The sequence below is a fragment of the Chanodichthys erythropterus genome, chromosome 1 (assembly GCF_024489055.1).
Source record: "Chanodichthys erythropterus isolate Z2021 chromosome 1, ASM2448905v1, whole genome shotgun sequence".
Classification (NCBI taxonomy): domain Eukaryota; kingdom Metazoa; phylum Chordata; class Actinopteri; order Cypriniformes; family Xenocyprididae; genus Chanodichthys; species Chanodichthys erythropterus.
Genome location: NC_090221.1, coordinates 17048262 through 17067234, shown reverse-complemented (window position 1 = coordinate 17067234; position 18973 = coordinate 17048262). Strand labels below are relative to the sequence as shown.

The window sequence follows — 18973 nt, the reverse complement described above, 5'->3', positions numbered from 1 at the left end:
AAAAATTTAGCCATTTCCAGCCAACTAAAAAAACAACAACATATAATTTACTAGATATTCTGACATCATGTTAGTTGCTGCAATCTATCTACAAAAACATTAATTATTTTTAATTAATAATTATTATTCTTTTTTTAAAATCGGTTTGAATAAATGATTCAATGACTCAATTATAAAGATGTCACTTGTTTCATAGATGAATCAACGTTTTTGAACAATTCTTTGTAATGAATGAATCAATGACAAATACATTTTTTATGGAGTCAAATTAATGCCTTAAAGTTTTGCACAAAAATAAAGTTTTGTAAAACACAAAAAAGAATTGAGCTATAAAAAAATGTTTTGCAAACAAAAATAAAGAATTGCAAAGGAAAATAAAATATCGAGTGGAAAAAAAATAAGTTTTGCAAACAAAAATAATAAATTGCAAAATAAAATAAAGTAGTGCAAAAATAAAAATATAATCAATTACAAAAATCAATGACAGCTGTAATCCTATTTTATCTTTGCCACATATTTTTCATGCTCAAACCTACAAAATCATTTGCAACGCTCATTTTATTCTGCGTTTCAGTCAAGCGTGCGCTCACGATACCGGTTTTCTTTTGCGCTGCACTTTTCTGTGCGGATCTCTTTATGGCACTGGTTTGACGTGGGGGTGGAGTCAAGAAACGGGGGCACGCCCCCGCGAAACACGTCATCGGCAGGAGACGCAGATCGCAACAGAACAGGGCAGCGTTTCCCAAAAGCATCATAAGATTTTGGAAACCAGTGGAGCTACGATCAACTTAGGCTTACGATGCTTTTGGGAAACGCTACCCAGATCAGATCAAGCATAGAGACAGAGCGCATTTATTATAATCTGGAAACCACGCCCACCGGGGGAAAAACAATCCAACAGTCTCCATTGACTTTGTATTGCGTGAGGCTGCCTTCTTGTCTTTTCTGACTCATTACAATAAACAGAACAATGCCTAAAAGCTGCTACGTGACAAGGTGTACAGCTAACAAGCTAAAAAAAAAAACAGAAATACGTTTTTATAAGCAGTCGACCCCAAAAAACGAATGTTTAAGGACACAAAAGTGGATACAGGCAGTGAGACAGAGCGCAACGGGTCATATTACTATAAGAAATGCATTGGAGGGGGTCGTAATCGGTGACAACATATGCTAAACAAACCAACAAAAACAAACCATGCATTATTTTTCACCATGTCAAAGAATTATTTCACCTGTCGCCGATTACGTTCCCTTCCAATGTATTTCGCGGGGGCGTGCCCCCGCTTCTTGACTCCACCCCCACGTCAAACCAGTGCCATAAAGAGATCCGCACAGAAAAGTGCAGCGCAAAGGAAAACCGGTATCGTGAGCGCACGCTTGACTGAAACGCAGAATAAAATGAGCGTTACAAATGATTTTGTAGGTTTGAGCATGAAAAATATGTGGCAAAGATAAAATAGCATTACAGCTGTCATTGATTTTTGTAATTGATTATATTTTTATTTTTGCACTACTTTATTTTATTTTGCAATTTATTATTTTTGTTTGCAAAACTTATTTTTTTTCCGCTCAATATTTTATTTTCCTTTGCAATTCTTTATTTTTGTTTGCAAAACATTTTTTTATAGCTCAATTCTTTTTTGTGTTTGGCAAAACTTTATTTTTGTGCAAAACTTTAAGGCATTAATTTGACTCCATAATTTTTAACAATCATTTGTAACGATGTAATTGACGCAATCTTTATTTGAAGTATCAGGGTAATTTAAACATGCAAAATGTTGGCTTTATTGCAGTTGATAACTCAACTGCAATAAAGTAACAGCCTATAGTTAACAATTACTTGTTGACTTTAAACAAAATAAAGAAATTAAAGATAGCCTATGTTTCCAAGACTTGTTGGAAGCGTCATCTTTTACATTTAGGATTACCTAATGATTCTTTTATAATCTCACCATCACAACTTCTGGTTCTTACGAATTTGTGAAGGCCTAATAACACAAACTGAACCGTTTTAAGTGTTCAGTCATTATGACAGGACACAAAATTATTTACATTCTTAAATCCAGTGACTCAATATGTCATTACCTGGACAAATCTGATACATCAAATGTTTTCGTTTTATTTATTTTCAAATCTGTTGGGTGTAAACTGTTGCATTTTTTGGATTAGGCTATAAAGTGGGTCTGATTATGAATGCCAGACCAGTTCAGACGTTTCATTTGATAAGAACAACTCGTGTGACGTGTGATTTAGGGACAGACTTTGCATGACGGGTGACCCATTTTCATGTTTGGGCTGTAATCGGCCTTACATAACGCAGCGGTGATCCACTGACCGAATTAAGCTTTAGGGGTGTGGCACTGCCTTTGTCATGGAAAACCCCCAACACCCGCTTTTGCTGCTATTCGTAAAAATACAGTTGACTTAAATCAATTACAATCACACACACATTTGATATTAAACAAATTTAGTTTACACTGCAGCTCGTGCGGATCGTGTGAGAGTGCGTCAGCGTCACGCGCAGCGCCCCGTCACAGTCAAAAGTCAGAGGAACCGTTGTGTAAGCCCGTCCCGCCGCCGGAGGGGAGGAGTCCTGACACGAGCTCACGGGCTGTGCTGTGCTGTACAATTCCACTGTATTTACAGTCGAAAACAAACATCGAGATTCCAACAGGTAAGCTACACTCCTCTACCCACAGGCTAAACTAATTTTCGAGTACATGGAGCTGGATCGACGACTCTTGTTGGCTCACTGCGCCGCCTACACCCTGTCCGTCATCGCCGGACTCTTGGTGGTCGTACCGCTCGCCCTAAACGGATCCGCTTTCAAGGGAAGGTGCGCGCTGTTTAGTCAAGGCTTCTGGAGGACGGAGAACCTCACGGTGGGCGAAGGAGAGTCCAAAGCGGTTACTCATCTGGTGGTGCAACAATGGGGTCCACTGGCCGCCTGCCAGTTCGCCACATTTGTCGGTGTGTTTACAGTGTTGTACGGCGCAGTTCAGGGCTGGAGGAGCCTGTTCTACCTCCATCGGCGACACGACGAGTGAGTGCTGATGTGACTTAAAATGACTTGAAAAGATAACATTAAAATGGTACACTTGTTTATGGGAGAATTACATGTAACTTATATAACAGTAGAAACTTCAATTGGCATAATTTATCACATTACATTAAACTATATGCTATTATATCCAATCAAATAATGTTATTAAATATATTTTTTAAATATTAAATGTAAAATGAAGTTGAATTATGGCGTGTAAATTATATATATATATATATATATATATATATATATATATATATATATATATATATATATATATATATTACACCATAATTTCGCTTCATTTTACTTAATATTTGTGTATATTAAATATTAATAATGTTTTAAACATTTATATTATGTATTATTTTTAATGATTTTAGTAACTATGTAATATATATATATATATAATATAGATATATATGTATTTTACATAGTTCATAAAATCATATATATATATATATATATATATAAATCTCAGCTTAATATTCTATTTAATATTTTTATATACTAAATATCATTAGAATTAATAAATAAATGTACAATTTAAAATATATATTATGAGTGTAGAACCAATGTAATTATAATATGTCCATTGGAGAGACCGGCCTTATGTGTATCAGAAGCTAAATTGTGTTATCCATTGGTTCTTATTTTCCCTCTTTTTCCTGCAGCACACTGTTCTCTGCCTTCCTCACACTGTTGCTGAGTCTATGTGTGTTGTTCCTCTCCGGAGGGGCCAGTGTCACTCTCACCTTGGGTCTGGTGTCCTGGTGCAACACTGTTACGGACGATAACACCAGATCCTACAGGTACACAAACCTTTAAACCTACAAGCTAATGTCAAATTAGTTTATTTGTGTAGCATTTTCACAGTAAATATTGTTTCAGAGCAGCTTTAGAGACTTTACTAATCAACACTGATTATGGTCTAAAAACAAAACACATACTTATATATGTTTATTAAAAAATATGCAATGTATACTTTTGATTGCACATGTATCATGAATGGATTAAATGGCTGCATAGTGTTATTACACAACTGTTACATAGTGTTCCATTTAATGATTCTCTCTTTCTCCACAGTTGTGCTGAGTCACAGTCTGTCCCTCTATATCTGGACGTTGAGACATCCTCTTTCTACTCTGAGCTCAATTGTGCGCAGGTAAAGGAGGAATTGACTTGTATTTCTGTCTGAGATCTGTGTCGCAGTTCAACACAGCATGCATATTTTACATGTTAATGCATTATCCTCTTTTTTGCAGATGTCTCTGTGGTGTGTAACAGCTCTATGGTTGGCTCACTCTATTTTGTCCTTCCTGAGGCTCTACCATTCCCACAGTCAGCAGATCAGCAGACCGTGTTTATCCAGGGAGAAGGAACTCCTCCTGGGCCAAACACAAGCGGAATGTCCTATTCATCATCCGCATCCACACTCGCACCCTTCACACACTCCCAGTGTTTTTATTTAGCCATACAGTGTTCATAGAAGTTGTACTTTGAGGTTAATTCTAAAGCCAGATTGGAAAGAAGGAATTACAAGATTGGTCCAAGATTAACGTAAAAGGGAATTAACTTCTAATCTAAACTATCAATCCCCACAGTTCTCATGCATGTTACACAAAGAATAACCTCAGTCATCAAAATTATCCTGGGTATCAGTTACTTTTTATGCACTTGTTGAGAAGTTTTTTTGTTGTGTAGATTGTAGTGCTTACATTGAGGTAAAGTGTTTTGTGCACACTGCACATCCATTTATAACTCTGCCATAACGAATCAAAGTATCCTCAAATAGATATGATATATATTGCACTATTAATGCATCGCTCTTGCATATGCAAGATGTTGTCTGACGTTGTATGTTCAACCATATAATGTGAATTTTAAGTGAATGGGAAGGAAGGACTAGCCTGTTGCATGTGCTCAAGTCAGACCCATGTTCGTTTTGTACTGTGAACGTATACATGTACAGCGTGACTTTTTGCATAGCGAATGGTACCGTCACTCAAGCCAGACATTCTTTTTCTAATCCGATGAAGGTTTTTTATATGAAGCTGTTTGTGTTGATGCAACCTCCTAGTTCGGAATCCACTTTTGGTGGATATAGCATTGCTTAATGAAGTGACGGAAATTCAAAGACAGGGATAAGCTGGAAAAACATGAGATGGAATGTCAAGAATGTTGCTCATCCTTTTTGAATCCTGACCCTTTGACCTGGAGGATTGTTGTGAAACACAGACAGCTGAATAAGAAACAGGAAGGAGATGAGTGAGAAATGTTCATTAATGGCTTGGAAATGAGATTATTTTTGATGCTTGTGTTTTATACTGCTGTTTGTATCCAGTATTTATAAGCTCTTTTCACTTGAGTAAAGGTAATACAAACATGGTGTCTTGATATTGAGCCCATTTTTTAACAGAATAAAAGTAAAATGAAAATATATTAAAACTCATATGGAAAAAATAATAGTAAAAGCAAAGAAAAAGAAACATATATTTATCAAAATTACATTATTAAACAATAATTCAGTGTTAATACTATCCATTGTTTAAATAGACCACATAGTCTCAAAAATAGTACAATTTTGAAAAACAAATTTGTGTTAATATTGCAATAGAAATAGTTTTAAAATGTTTATACTTAAGGACTAAAACCCTGTCCATGTACACATAAAAAAATTTAGAACATATTAATTGTTACATGCAAATAAACAATTAATTACAATAACATTTTCATTAAAGTGCATTCACTGACCATATAATAGAATAATTTAAAGCTGCACTTAACTACTTTACTCTCATTATTCATAATTAGTTTTATCAACATTAATATATAACATTTTTTACTATATGACAAAATTGTTTAATATAAGGCCTTGTTTCCTCCCTGTCATAATTGTCAGTAAAATGGTAAATACTGTAATTATTACTTTATGAATAGTTCTATAAAAACTGATAAATGGCTCAGCAGTTAAGGAAAGGGTTACTATTGCTCAGAATGCTTTTTCCTTCTCAATACTGTTTGCACCTGTTATGCTACACATCCTTGGCGATCTCAGACAGATGATTAAACTTCTCTCTCTTTCATCACAGTCCCTTGTTGTAAGTCAGCACCTTGCAATCTGTTGCCATGGCAATTTCCGGCTCAAGGTGAGATGCCTCGATCTGTGAGGAGCAAAGAATGATTAGCAAGCAATTCCCTGCTAAAATATTTATTATTCAGAGCACATATACACACACACATGAAAAGATTAATGGCAAGAGGTCGACAGACGAAATTAAACCTGCTGCAGCAATTGTTTGCCATAGAGGAAGTGATGCAGGTGTTGCTGCAGTACCTCTGACATCTGTGGGAAGAGGCTGATAGCAAGTGGCAAGGACAGCCCAAAGACGGCCAGACACACTAAGCTGTGCACAGGCAGCATCATCCTGCGATGGGCCTGCATCAGCGGAAGCCTGCCGGAGGACAGTGAGAATTTTTAATGATTAACTTAATACATTTATTACAATACAGCAACATATGATTATATATTATTAATTATAATTATGTATGTATTAATTATATATACTATTTCATACTTTTCCAAGAAGGCCATTATGATTGGTGGAAGGACAAAGATTGGCAGCGGTAAAGCTACACGTGTCAGTGCCGTCTCTATCAGTGCCTGATAAAAAATGCATAAAAATAAAAGTTAAATTATGACACAAACAAAATAATTACTTTTGAAAACTCATTTAAAGGTGCCCTCGAATGAAAAATTGAATTTATCTTGGCATAGTTGAATATCAAGAGTTCAGTACATGGAAATGACATACAGTGAGTCTCAAACTCCATTGTTTCCTCCTTCTTATATAAATCTCATTTGTTTAAAAGACCTCAGAAGAACAGGCGAATATCAACATAACACCGACTGTTACGTAACAGTTGGGGTGTACACCCCAATATTTGCATATGCCAGGCCGTGTTCCCAACATTATGAAAGGCATTAGACAAGGGCAGCCAATAACTGACATGATCCATGATATCATGATATTTTTAGTTATATTTGTAAATTGTCTTTCTAAATGTTTCGTTAGCATGTTGCTAATGTACTGTTAAATGTGGTTAAAGTTACCATCGTTTCTTATTGTATTCACAGAGACGAGAGCCGTCACTATTTTCATTATTAAACACTTGTAACGTTAGTCTGTATAATTCATAAACACAACTTCATTCTTTATAAATCTCTCCAACAGTGTAGCGTTAGCCGTTAGCCATGGATCACAGCCTCAAATTTATTCAGAATCAAACGTAAACAATATAACAGTATACAATACTCACATAATCCGACGCATGCATGCCGCATACATGACGAACACTTTGTAAAGATCCATTTGAGGATTATATTAGCTGTGTGAACTTTGTTTATGCTGTTTAAGGCAAGCGCGAGCTCCGTGGGCAGAGAGCAGGAGAATTAAAGGGGCCGCAGCCTAAATCGGCTCATATTTAATGATGCCCCAAAATAGGCAGTTAAAAATTTTTATTTAAAAAAATCTATGGGGTATTTTGAGCTGAAACTTCACAGACACATTCAGGGTACACCTTAGACTTATATTACATCTTGTAAAAAAACGTTCGATGGCACCTTTAACAGTGTGACATGGTTTGTAAGAATAGAAATATGTCTCAAAAAATGTATCTAGCTTTACTTGCATGGATTTGAAAATAAAACAAAAAACATTCAAGCCACCGACAAACTTAAGTGGGGTGTCCCAACTGTATAACTAACATACGCACATGTTTGGCAGCTATCCGTGAGGATCCCACTACATTCCCGTTGCTGTCCAACACATCTATTCCCTCAGACAGCTCATTGTGTCTCATTAGAGCCACGTTACAGATGTTCGCACTGGCTGAGAAATTAAACAAACACAGATCTTAATGATGACCATCCATGCTAAACAAAACCATGACATCATGTTTCCGTGAAAGGAGATTTGTTCATCTTGACATAGATTGCACTGGTGAAAATAATCTGATACAATCTCCATATGATAGTCTATTATTTTAAGAATTCCTAGTTGATTTGGTAATGTACTTGATTAAAATTTACACTACCATTCAAAAGTTTGGGGTCAGTAAGATTTCTTTTTCCTATTCAGTAAGGACGTGTTAAATTGATTAAAAGTAACAATAGAATATATAAATAGAAAAAAATATTTATATTTCATTTAAATACTGTTCTTTTGAACTTTTTATTGATCAAACAATCATTAAAAATGTATTTACACTCAAATATTAAGTAGCACAGCTTTTTTCAACATTTATAATAATAAGAAATGTTTTTTGAGCACCAAATCAGCATATCAGAATGATTTCTAAAGGATCACGTGATAATGAAGCCTGGAGTAATGATGCTGAAAATTTAGCTTTGACATCACAGGAATAAATGACATTTTAAAATATTTTACAATAGAAAATGGTTATTTTACATTTTAATAATATTTCACAATATTGCTATTTTTACTGTGATCAAATATATTCAGCCTTGATGAGCATAACAGACTTATTTCAAAAACTTTACACAATATTACATACCTCATAGTTTGTGTCATGCTTTTTTACTGACAGCAGGGGGAGCTTTATGCAATGCAGAGTGAAGGACTCTGCTGAGTCAAGCAAAATACTGGATCTATAGGGACATACCTACAGCAGGGAAGGGGATAAACCTCTGTATCAACATTCTGGTGGCGGGGTTAAATTTGCTGGATTTCTGGATAAGTACATTCAGACCCACCTATAAGACAGAATATTACAGGAGAATTTAAATGTCATTTACATATAAACTGTACAATGGTACTTATCAAGATGTTATGGTGTAGTATAGTATACTAGAACACTACTACCATAAATGCATTTTCATATTTTAACTTTTTACATTTATACACAGCTCATTTAGAGGTCACTACACAGCGACAAACGTACATTTACATTACAAATCACAAATAAAACTTGCACATCATTCACGTACTGCAATCGAAACAGCACTGGTGACCGCTCCCAGGTATCCCTGAATAAACTTTGAGGTTGGTGTCGGCTAAAGATAACAATGGGGGGAAAAACAATTATCAACATCCAGTTTCAGCAAATGTTCCACAGACTGCTGTGCAATGAAAAAATACTCTGAGGCTCTGAACCACAGTCGGATGCAGAACAGACGTCTGGCCCTCAGGACACAACGATGATCATTCAAATGGAATCAAGAAGAAACGCTTCACTGAATGACCATCTGCAAAGGCATTGCAATAGTTAGACCTCAAAAACCTGACCTGAATTACAAGAACGTTTCAAACCGTACCTTTGTGGCATTGCGGTTGGCGTAGTTCACGCAGGCATTGTGACTCTGGTTGAGCCACTGTAGGAGAGAAATTCTGGATTAGCTTGACACTCGGTTGATGAAAATCTTTTATTTTCTGTGAAGTCAGATTCTGGTAAAAGTCATATATATATATATATATATATATATATATATATATATATATATATATATATAAAGAAATCTGATTAATTAGGACTACTTTAGACTAATTACGTATTACTGTGAAACAGTGGCTGCTGGGATACTGATGATGCAGAGCCAGCTTTTGTGCTTCCTGGCATTGAGGGGCTCAAATGATGGGAACAAGCCACTTTACCTGCCAAAACACAGTGGAAGCCAAAGTCTGGTTCGGAAGGAGAAGACCAACCACCTGCAAGAGAATCAGTTATGGATCATTTAACATTTCATGTTAACAATTTAACTAACCGTGGTATATAGCCATACGCTGGTTAATAATTTACACCTATCTATAGAAACAAAGGTTTATTACAGACTTTAGAAACTCAATACAGATTCCAACACCTCTCATGCTTAGAGGATCTGGACGTGTCAACACTGGCAGAAGCATAATGATTGGCTTCTCTCTCTCATATTTGCTGTTTGTGTGGTCTTTGATATGCACTTTGATCGTTTTTACAAGCAAACTGAAGACTTACGATTGGTGTTCCAAATGGCACATAGCCTGTGAAATGAATCCAGATAAGAAAAAGAACAACAAATCAGAACAGAGTAAAAATGACCTTTATGGCTGTTCCTCACTTTAAATTAAACATTTATTAATTTAAAGTTAAACAGTTTTATTATGGTGGAGCTGTAAATGTAATCTTGCTAAAGTCATGATTCCAGTAAAATAGGCTTTCTACATAATTACAATGGAGGAGGTGACAGTATATTTCAATGTAAAATAATGTACAATTTAACGTAAAATAATGTACTTTTTTTTAATTTAATATATATTTTAAGGGGCCGTTTACACGACACAGTTTTCAACTAAAAACTTTTTATACGTTTTGGCCGTTCATGTACACGACAACGGCATTTTGGTGGCCTGAAAATGCAAACTTTTGAAAACGGGTTTCAAAATGCAAGTTTTTGGGAACGTTCTCCGTGTAAACATCAAAAACGCGAATCCATGAAAACGATGACAACATGCACATGCGCACTACATGTTCCGTCTATAGTGTTTCATCGCCATCTAATGGCCTGCTAGGAGAATACAGCGTTTTTTTTTTTTTTGTAATTTTCACGGGTTCGTATGAATGGGGATCGTTTTGAGTGTCTTCTGTAGGTGGAAAACTCAAAGGAAAAACTTTTAAAACTCCGTTTTAACCATATCATTGTCGTGTAAACGTACCCTAAAATTTGGTGCTTAAAGGGTTAGTTCAACCAAAAATTTAATTTCTGGCATTAGGTACTCACCCTCAAGTTACCACACTTTCGTTCATCTTCGGATCACAAATTAAGATATTTTTGATGAAATCCGAGAGGTTTTTTTTTATATCTCCCATAGAAAGCAAAGAAATGACCACATTCAAGGTCCAGAAATGGAGTTAAGACATTGTTAAAATAGTCAGCGTGACTACAGTGGTTCAATCTTAAAGGTTCTCTAAGCGATCCTGGGTGAAATAACTTCCTGTTGACGTTCGAAGTGTTGTCAAACAAAACATAGGCTAGCTAGACCCTCCCTCCTCCTCCTCCCCTCCATGCTTCCTGAAACAGTCATGAACACGCAATTAAAATCATTCTTGTCGGTTATTGGCTGGAGCATGTTTATTATGATTCGTGGTCCAGGCTGCACCAGTTTGTTTTTGTTGCTGTTTTTCGGAGCTTGTGGCGACTACAGAGACCGTGTTTTTTTACAGTGTGTTCAGGGGACAGGCAGCTATTGGATAGTGAGATGTTTGCTGTATGTGACAAAAAATGTTTTGGCCTAAAAACGCGTGACATCACTTAAGTCCCGCCTTCTAAATAATCATTGCGTCACTGGAGCAGCCGTTAGAAGCTCCGGTTTCTATAGAAACAGTCAGACGCGCGCCTTCGAAATGAGACGCAAGAGACGCGCATTTAGGACTGCGTATGTGCATTAGCTTGATCCAGCCTGAAAAATACCGTATTTTGTCTTGATTCGAGCGTTTAGAAACAAAATTTATGAAACCGTTGTTGTCAGATTTCATTGGTGATTTCAAATATGAAATTTAATCGAAAGCTTGGAAAACAGCTTTAGAGAATTTGATGTTCTCCATTCAAAGAGATAGGAGCTGCACTTGAATGCCCGAGAGGCGTTTCAAAGATGGCCGCCGAGTGAAATGACTTGTCTTAAAGGGACTTTAGGCGTTTCTCAATGTCAAGGAAGGATCCTCGGAAGCCTGAATTTCGAGGAAGCTACGTCATCAACATCCGTCGAAGGACTGTTCCAATGTCGAGGATCCTCGGAATTTCAAACAAGGACTGAGTCCTTCGTTTGAAAAATATCCCATATACAGGAAAGGATGCATATGTGTAGCCTTCTTACTCTTCGCGCTCTCAAATCACCCACAATCCTATGCGCGCAGCTTTGCGATCTTGTTTAAAAATTAAAAAAAAATAAATAAATTGTCGGACGTTAGCGGGCAATATGCTTTCAAATGTAAGTATATTTACGTTACCAAATATTTGTTAAAACTGTAGTAAATATGTCAGATAAATAAAGTTTAACGTTTAAATGCCAGTACAAATTACTACCGTATTGATATAATAAATGATAGAAATACAAATTACGTTATTGATGGCTAACTGAACCGGACCGTCATTTAACAATTGTTAGCTTGGTTGCCGTCATCAGCATTTCTTTTATAAATAATTAGTTAAGTAGTCCAAAGTAATTTAACTTTAATATTATACCATTCACAGCGTTATTCATAGCTTTCTCGTCTTTTTTAACAGGGACCAAGGAACAAACCGAAGCGTTCATACATCTCCGTGTAGAAAACAAGCAGCTGTTTACCGAAAGCGGACCTTTTCACTGACGTAATGACGCAATGACGTGCATTTGCTAGTCTTTTTTCATTTACGTGTTCTCCAAATGCTAAGTGACTTGGAAGGACCAGTCCTGCCAAGGAAGTATCCTTGACATTGAGAAACGCCTTTTGTGTTGACGCAGTGCAGCACTTCCATGTTTATGTCCGAACGGCAGCTCAGTATTGGCCGAAGCTGTTCACGTGAGCACCAGGACGCATGTGTATAATGCTGACACAGGAGCCAGCCAATACTGAGCCAACATTCAGACGTAAACATGGAAGCTCTTCAATGTGTCTTCAACGTAAACGGCGTAGAATGACATGGAGAGGAAATAGTTGAATAAAGTTGTTATATTTGTTTTGTTTTTGAGCACAAAACGTATTCTTGTCACTTCATAACATTAAGGTTGAACCACTGCAGTCACATGGACTATTTTAACGATGTCTATACTCCATTTCTTGACCTTGAATGTGGTAATTTCATTGCTTTTATGGGAGATAAAAAAAAAAAATCTTGGATTTCATCAAAAATATCTTAAATTGTGTTCTGAAGATGAATAAAGCAAGTACTTAATGACAGAAATTTCATTTTTGAGTGAACTAACCCTTTTACGAAACATTTTTTATTATCATCACAGGTGTAAACAGTTATGCTACTTAACATATTTGTGGAAATAGTGATTTTTTGGAAATTGACAGTTCAAAAGAACAGCATTTATTTGAAATAGGCACTGTAGGAAAAGATTTAAATTCTCTGGACTCCTCTCTATGCTCTTACCTGACATGCGGAAAGGCATGAAGATTTTTTCACCGGTGTCAGGGTGAATGATGGCCTGAAAGGAGATGAGTCAGTGACTGTAATTCAAACCATCATTTGAAAGTGACAGTGAACGATGACCTCAAGACTCACCTGCTTCACTTTCTGAGCCTCCCAGAGCTGAACACACAATACAAGCCGTTATAAAACACTACACCACATACACTTTAGGCCAGGCCTACATACGTTATTCAGCGAAACGTCAGAGACCTCACCTGGTGATCTGTTATTCCTGAAGGAAGATTCCCTTGCTTGAAATCATCCAGGAGTTTGATACATTCTTTTAAACGACACTACAGGGATAAAAGAGAGGAAAGGAAAAGAACTGTAGACTCATCCAGAATCAGAATTAGATGATAAGAATCTGCATTCATTCTTCATAGCTATGACTAAATTACTGAATATTATATAGAAGAAAAAAAAGTTCAATACAACTCATTGTTTCATTCACCTCAATTACTATAACATAGACAAGATTTCCATACCTCCGTCACAAACAAAGTGGAAGGATCGATGATGTCAATAAAATGTCTCAACCTGCCTAGAAATGTGCTCTGAGGAAGAAAAACATTCCTTTAGTTTTCACAAACTTACACCGTCAGCCAGAACCTATAAAGAAAAGATGCAAACAGGACAACCTGCTGACAGCACAAACCAAAAAAATGATTAAAACTTGCTGCTTTGTGCCTTAAATTGTCAACAGACTGTATTCTAATTTTAGTTTAGAGTTAGACTGAAATATTTAAGGGATGTAATGACAACGCACTGACAGTTTGTGCAGACTGTGCTCAAAGGAGAGACGAATGCCTACATCAACATTCCCACTGTTTCTGAACCCTGGGCAGCAATGCAAGCGGTTTTCTGAGAGCCAACTGTTTCAGAGGCCCGATGGTTGAGCATGCCAAGGGTTTATTTGGCAAAGAACACAGAGTAAAAAAAGAAAGCCTCAATCAACAGCATCTAAATGATTTATACAGAGAAAAAGGCTCCTGTGTGGCTCATCTCACCAGTCTTTGTAGCTGAAATCCATTTTTATCTTACAAAAAAAAAAATCTGCTGATCTGACTCGGCTTGGCTAATAACGTTATTTCTGGGCTACAGACACTTGCTTCAAAGCTGTTGCGGAGAGCTATGCGAGCGCATGTCTGCTGGAGAAGACTTGTTAATTATGCATGTGTTTCTGCTCCCCAGAGAATATGCAACACAGTTAGCAGAGATGGAGCAGGGAGAAAACATACACCCATATCCTTCAGCTGCATTGATTTCACCTAAAAGCAGCAGCAATAAAAAGATAATTCATGCACATGTGCTGGATATTTTTGCGCATAAAAACCAATTCGATTTTGATCCAATCTTAGCAGAGAGTGATGACAGGCACAGATCTAATGAATACTCAGTGGAGCTTTCTTAGGCAAAAGACATCTTGAAATCTTGAACTAGCTTGTCAGCAGGGCAGTGATCTTTTGTCTAGAAGTATTCCCTCTAGACCATATGGCATGATTATCAGATGAAACTCATGATTGCATCAAAATAAACACTGACCCGAGTATTTCATTGAGCTGAATTCAAAGACAACATATATAACCGGCAGACTAACAAAGGCAAGGCAAAATATGTCTATAATGTGACCCTGGACCACAAAACCAGTCATAGGTCACATGGATATATTTGTAGCAATAGCCAACAATACATTGTATGGGTCAAAATTATACATTTTGATAATTTTATGCCAAAAATCATTAGGATATTAAGTAAAGATCATGTTCCATGAAGATATTTTGTACATTTCCTACCATAAATATATTAAAATTTATTTTTGTGAGTGGATATGCATTGCTAAGGACTTCATATGGACAACTTTAAAGGTGATTTTCTCAATATTTTGATTCATATAGTTGTATCTCAGCCAAATATTGTCCTATCATAACAATAACATAAATGGAAAGCTTATTTATTCAGCTTTCGGGTGATGTATAAATCTCAATTTAAAAAAAAAATTGACTCTTATGACTGGTTTTGTGGTCCAGGGTCACAAATTAAGTAAAAATGATTTTTGCACCATTGCTTGCACCACTATTTTTGCAAGCAAAGGAGATAAGTGCATGCAGATGTGATTATATTACTAGATAGACATTATAATACTTAGAAATCAATTCAAAATCAATACTGAATTCAAGATATTTTGGTATATTAAAATACTATATATATATATATATATATATATATATATATATATATATATATATATATATATATATATATATATATATATATATGCTTTTAGAAAATAACTTGATTGGTTTAAAAACAACCTGAATAAATCTAATACAATTCTGCATTAGCATATTTTTATTTTTGTTCTTGAAACTTAATTTACATCAAATCCACATGCATGATTACCCAGAAGTTGTTAAAAAACAATACGGACATCAGAAATGACTATTAAAACATTAACATAAACTATTTCTTGATTGATTATCAATTATGGCAGTATTCACAGTACACATAAACTGGTCATATTTTTGACTCCATAGAACATAATTTGGGTCTGAACGGGTTAATTAGGATGACCGCGGTGTTTCCATGGAGGCAACAGGACTTAAATAGATGGTCATTCATTTGACCGACACGAGCGCGTGAGATCTCACAGATAACACAATTGATGAGACAATTAATTGCAATCGTTGAGCAAAAACGGCTGCTATTTCAAAAAGCACAACTTGAAAATCTGAGTTCATCCGGTGTATAAGCACATTTGTTTTTAGAAAGAAAATAAAACAGGGAGGAGAGGCAGTTTTTTCCAGCTTTCAAGAAAAATTATGAACTTTGATAATGTCCCGCGACAACACTCCTACGTAATGCAAAAATAAAAGTGACCAGTGAATTTGAAACTAATCCTGTCCTAGTCATTTCCTGATTTTTGCACATAAAAAGAAAAGCCATTGGTCATGCATCTGATGTTTTAGGGTCTCTATAATAACGGTGCAAGCAGACCTCTCTTACGCTCATCACGAACAACTGCATCGGTCAACAATATTGCAATGAAGCCACGAACAAAAGACTAAAGGCAAAAAAGCGTGAGAAATGGGTGACTTTCGCAGTCCAGTGCAGGAGCAAAGCAAAGGTATCTGCACACATATGTTGTTTATCAACGCCCATCAAAGATGCCCAGACAAAGATGCACTTTAACATCGCGGCAAACTCTTTACCTGCTCGTAACGCGGTTTTCCCAGCTGAAACACCGGACAAGGCGCAGATTCCGCCATCTCAGCTGCGGTGGAGTGATGTTAAATAATAAAAAGGTCCATGATACGGAATTTGTAAGAATAGTCAACTCGGGTACGAAACTAGTGAAGCAATAGCTCGCAGGGGTTCATGGGAAGTGTAGTTTCCTGTTAAACTCAAGACAAAGCAGATATAATGGATGTGGAATGCGCTCTAATTACAAAAGTCTGAAAGATTTACAGCACAGTGTTTTTTTCCCCAAAGCATTTTTAAACAGTTTACTGACTTCTGACAACTTTAAGGTTGGGCAAAATAATTTGCATATCTATATAAATGACCATGGTTTCCAACAATATAGACCTTTGTTATTACTGTAAATCATAAAATAATTAAAATAATGATTCTGAAAGCTAATTTTTTTTAATGGTTAAAATGCTCTCTCTTGAATAATTTGAACCATTCTAAAGATACAATTTGGAAACCTGTAATGATAAATGATGCCACCTAGCTGACAGCTGATAAGAGTGTGGTTGGTTGGGACATTGCATGCAATATAAGAAGCAGATCTAATGAATTTGATCCAAATGTCATGCATGATGTGCATGTATTACAGAGCCATAACCATTATCGTTTGTGGGGGAAATGTATTCAGAGCAATATCCAAATGATTCTTAAAATATGTGATCCTGGCCCACAAAACAAGTCATAAGGGTCAGTTTTTTTTTAATTGAGATGTATACATCATCTGAAAACTGAATAAATAAGCTCTCTATTGATGTATGGTTTGTTAGGATAGGACAATATTTGGAAAAAAAAATATATATTTGGAAAACCTGGAATCTGAGGGTGCAAATTAAATCAAAATATTGAGAAAATCACCTTTAAAATTGTCCAAATGAAGTCCTAAGCAATGCATATCCACTTACAAAAATATTTTTTTTGATATATTTACAGTAGGAAATTTACAAGATATCTATTCCTGGTTTTGTGGAACATGATCTTTGGCATAAAAGAAAAATCGATCATTTCGACCCATACAATGTATTGTTGGCTACTGCTACAAATATACCCGTGTAACTTATGACTGGTTTTGTGGTCCAGGGCCACATTTTATATTTGTTCCAGTCCTAGATATTAGGGTTATGTAATAAAAAAGGTCCTCATGTAGCAGAACTATCAGTTAACTGGTCAGTTAACAGATATAAAAAAACAGTTAAAACCATTATAACAATCTTGAATAGTTAAAATTAAGAATAAAAATAACCATACTCTATCTCTTGAATAATTTTAGCTGTTCAAGAGATTTTATTATTTATCATGTTTCATTTTAGCCAATTATATCATGATCATCATACATATCAGATAAATCTGTAAGTGATGTTAGTTTAATTTAAAATAAACATGTTTATATTTCTCTTTGTCATTTCCCCTCTTAAAACATTATAGCTTTTTAACACTTTTCCAATCAAACCTATAGCCATAATAACTACAGTTGGGGAGTAATATATATTTTATATATATATATATATATATATATATATATATATATATATATATATATATATATATATATATATATATATATATATATATTATATTATATTATATTATATATATATATATATATATATATATATATATATATATATATATATAATATAATATAATATATGTATATGTATATGTAGTGACATTAGATCTCTTTTCTTTTTGCACGTAGTTATGTTATCTTCATGTTTGTCCCACTAGAGATAATTAACCAAGAATGTAAACCTCAGTTTCCGGTATTCCAGTAGGAATTGTTGTTAAGATCAAATTTGCATTACTGTGGCATATTAATGATTAAAGCCCAAACAACACTGCACCCAAACAATGCAAGCAGAGACACTGTCAGTTTAAACTTGGATTCCCACAACATTAATATTTTATGAAACCCATCTGCACAGCCATTTTATAGGAAAAGTTTCGCTGCTGTGATGAATCAGTTACCTGTAAAATCTTATATATGTGAAATTCATAATAATGTACTCTTTACCAATAGGCTGTTTTTAATGTAATATACAAAAATGAGTTCATATTTCAATAAAATATAGTCTAATGATTACAAAGTGGATTAAGCACCATAAATCATCTTTAAAGCACAGTAGTGCCACCCAGTGGCAATCAAATATAGCATTACCGTGATTGTCGATGTGGATTTGAGTACCACTGTACTGTTCTGGGCTGCGTTTGCAAAAGCATTGTATGCCCAAGCAGAGCCATTCCCATGATTGGTCTCTACAATCAGCTTGGCTCAAGATGCTTTTGAGAAACGCAGCCCTGCTCCTTTAGTGAAGATTGAGCTTAAATCTCAGACCTATACAGGTCTCTTCTGTAAAGAACTCAAACCAAAACAGGACAAATGATTTTATAACTTTATTTTCAAATAACTTTGAAAATGAAGCTGTTTGAAATAATTAGCAATAAATAAAACAAAATAAGAAAATACAAATATGAATGTATGTTGTAAATAAATCCAGAGGCACATTACA

General features: G+C 35.4%; 2 protein-coding genes across 2 annotated transcripts; one reads left to right on the top strand and one right to left on the bottom strand.

Moving 5' to 3' along the window:
* The first annotated feature begins 2545 nt into the window (after positions 1–2545).
* zgc:153018 (Transmembrane protein 179-like) lies at positions 2546–5435 on the top strand. The gene is made up of 4 exons (XM_067388693.1): positions 2546–3043; positions 3721–3858; positions 4133–4211; positions 4312–5435. The coding sequence occupies exons 1-4, from the start codon at positions 2721–2723 to the stop codon at positions 4516–4518; spliced, it is 747 nt and encodes a 248-aa protein (XP_067244794.1). The 5' UTR covers positions 2546–2720; the 3' UTR covers positions 4519–5435.
* Positions 5436–5569: 134 nt separating this feature from the next.
* sfxn5b (sideroflexin 5b) lies at positions 5570–16574 on the bottom strand. The gene is made up of 14 exons (XM_067388678.1): positions 16427–16574; positions 13703–13771; positions 13433–13510; positions 13311–13337; positions 13179–13233; positions 10061–10086; positions 9721–9774; positions 9384–9440; positions 9057–9122; positions 8732–8822; positions 7823–7938; positions 6625–6710; positions 6384–6501; positions 5570–6210 (listed from the first exon to the last, which is right to left on the bottom strand). Exons 1-14 carry the CDS (start codon positions 16481–16483, stop codon positions 6133–6135), a joined length of 978 nt encoding a protein of 325 aa, XP_067244779.1. The 5' UTR covers positions 16484–16574; the 3' UTR covers positions 5570–6132.
* Between the last annotated feature and the right edge of the window lie 2399 nt (positions 16575–18973).

Bases quoted from the DNA above. Each gene is read 5' to 3' on its own strand.
- zgc:153018 (XM_067388693.1), top strand. From the start codon at position 2,721: ATGGAGCTGGATCGACGACTCTTGTTGGCTCACTGCGCCGCCTACACC. The intron at 3,859-4,132 runs GTACACAAACCT...CTTTCTCCACAG, and splicing joins GATAACACCAGATCCTACAG to TTGTGCTGAGTCACAGTCTG. The intron at 4,212-4,311 runs GTAAAGGAGGAA...TCTTTTTTGCAG, and splicing joins CTGAGCTCAATTGTGCGCAG to ATGTCTCTGTGGTGTGTAAC.
- sfxn5b (XM_067388678.1), bottom strand. From the start codon at position 16,483: ATGGCGGAATCTGCGCCTTGTCCGGTGTTTCAGCTGGGAAAACCGCGT. The intron at 13,338-13,432 runs GTGAGGTCTCTG...TTGTGTGTTCAG, and splicing joins CAGGAATAACAGATCACCAG to CTCTGGGAGGCTCAGAAAGT. The intron at 13,234-13,310 runs GTGAGTCTTGAG...ATCTCCTTTCAG, and splicing joins AGGCTCAGAAAGTGAAGCAG to GCCATCATTCACCCTGACAC.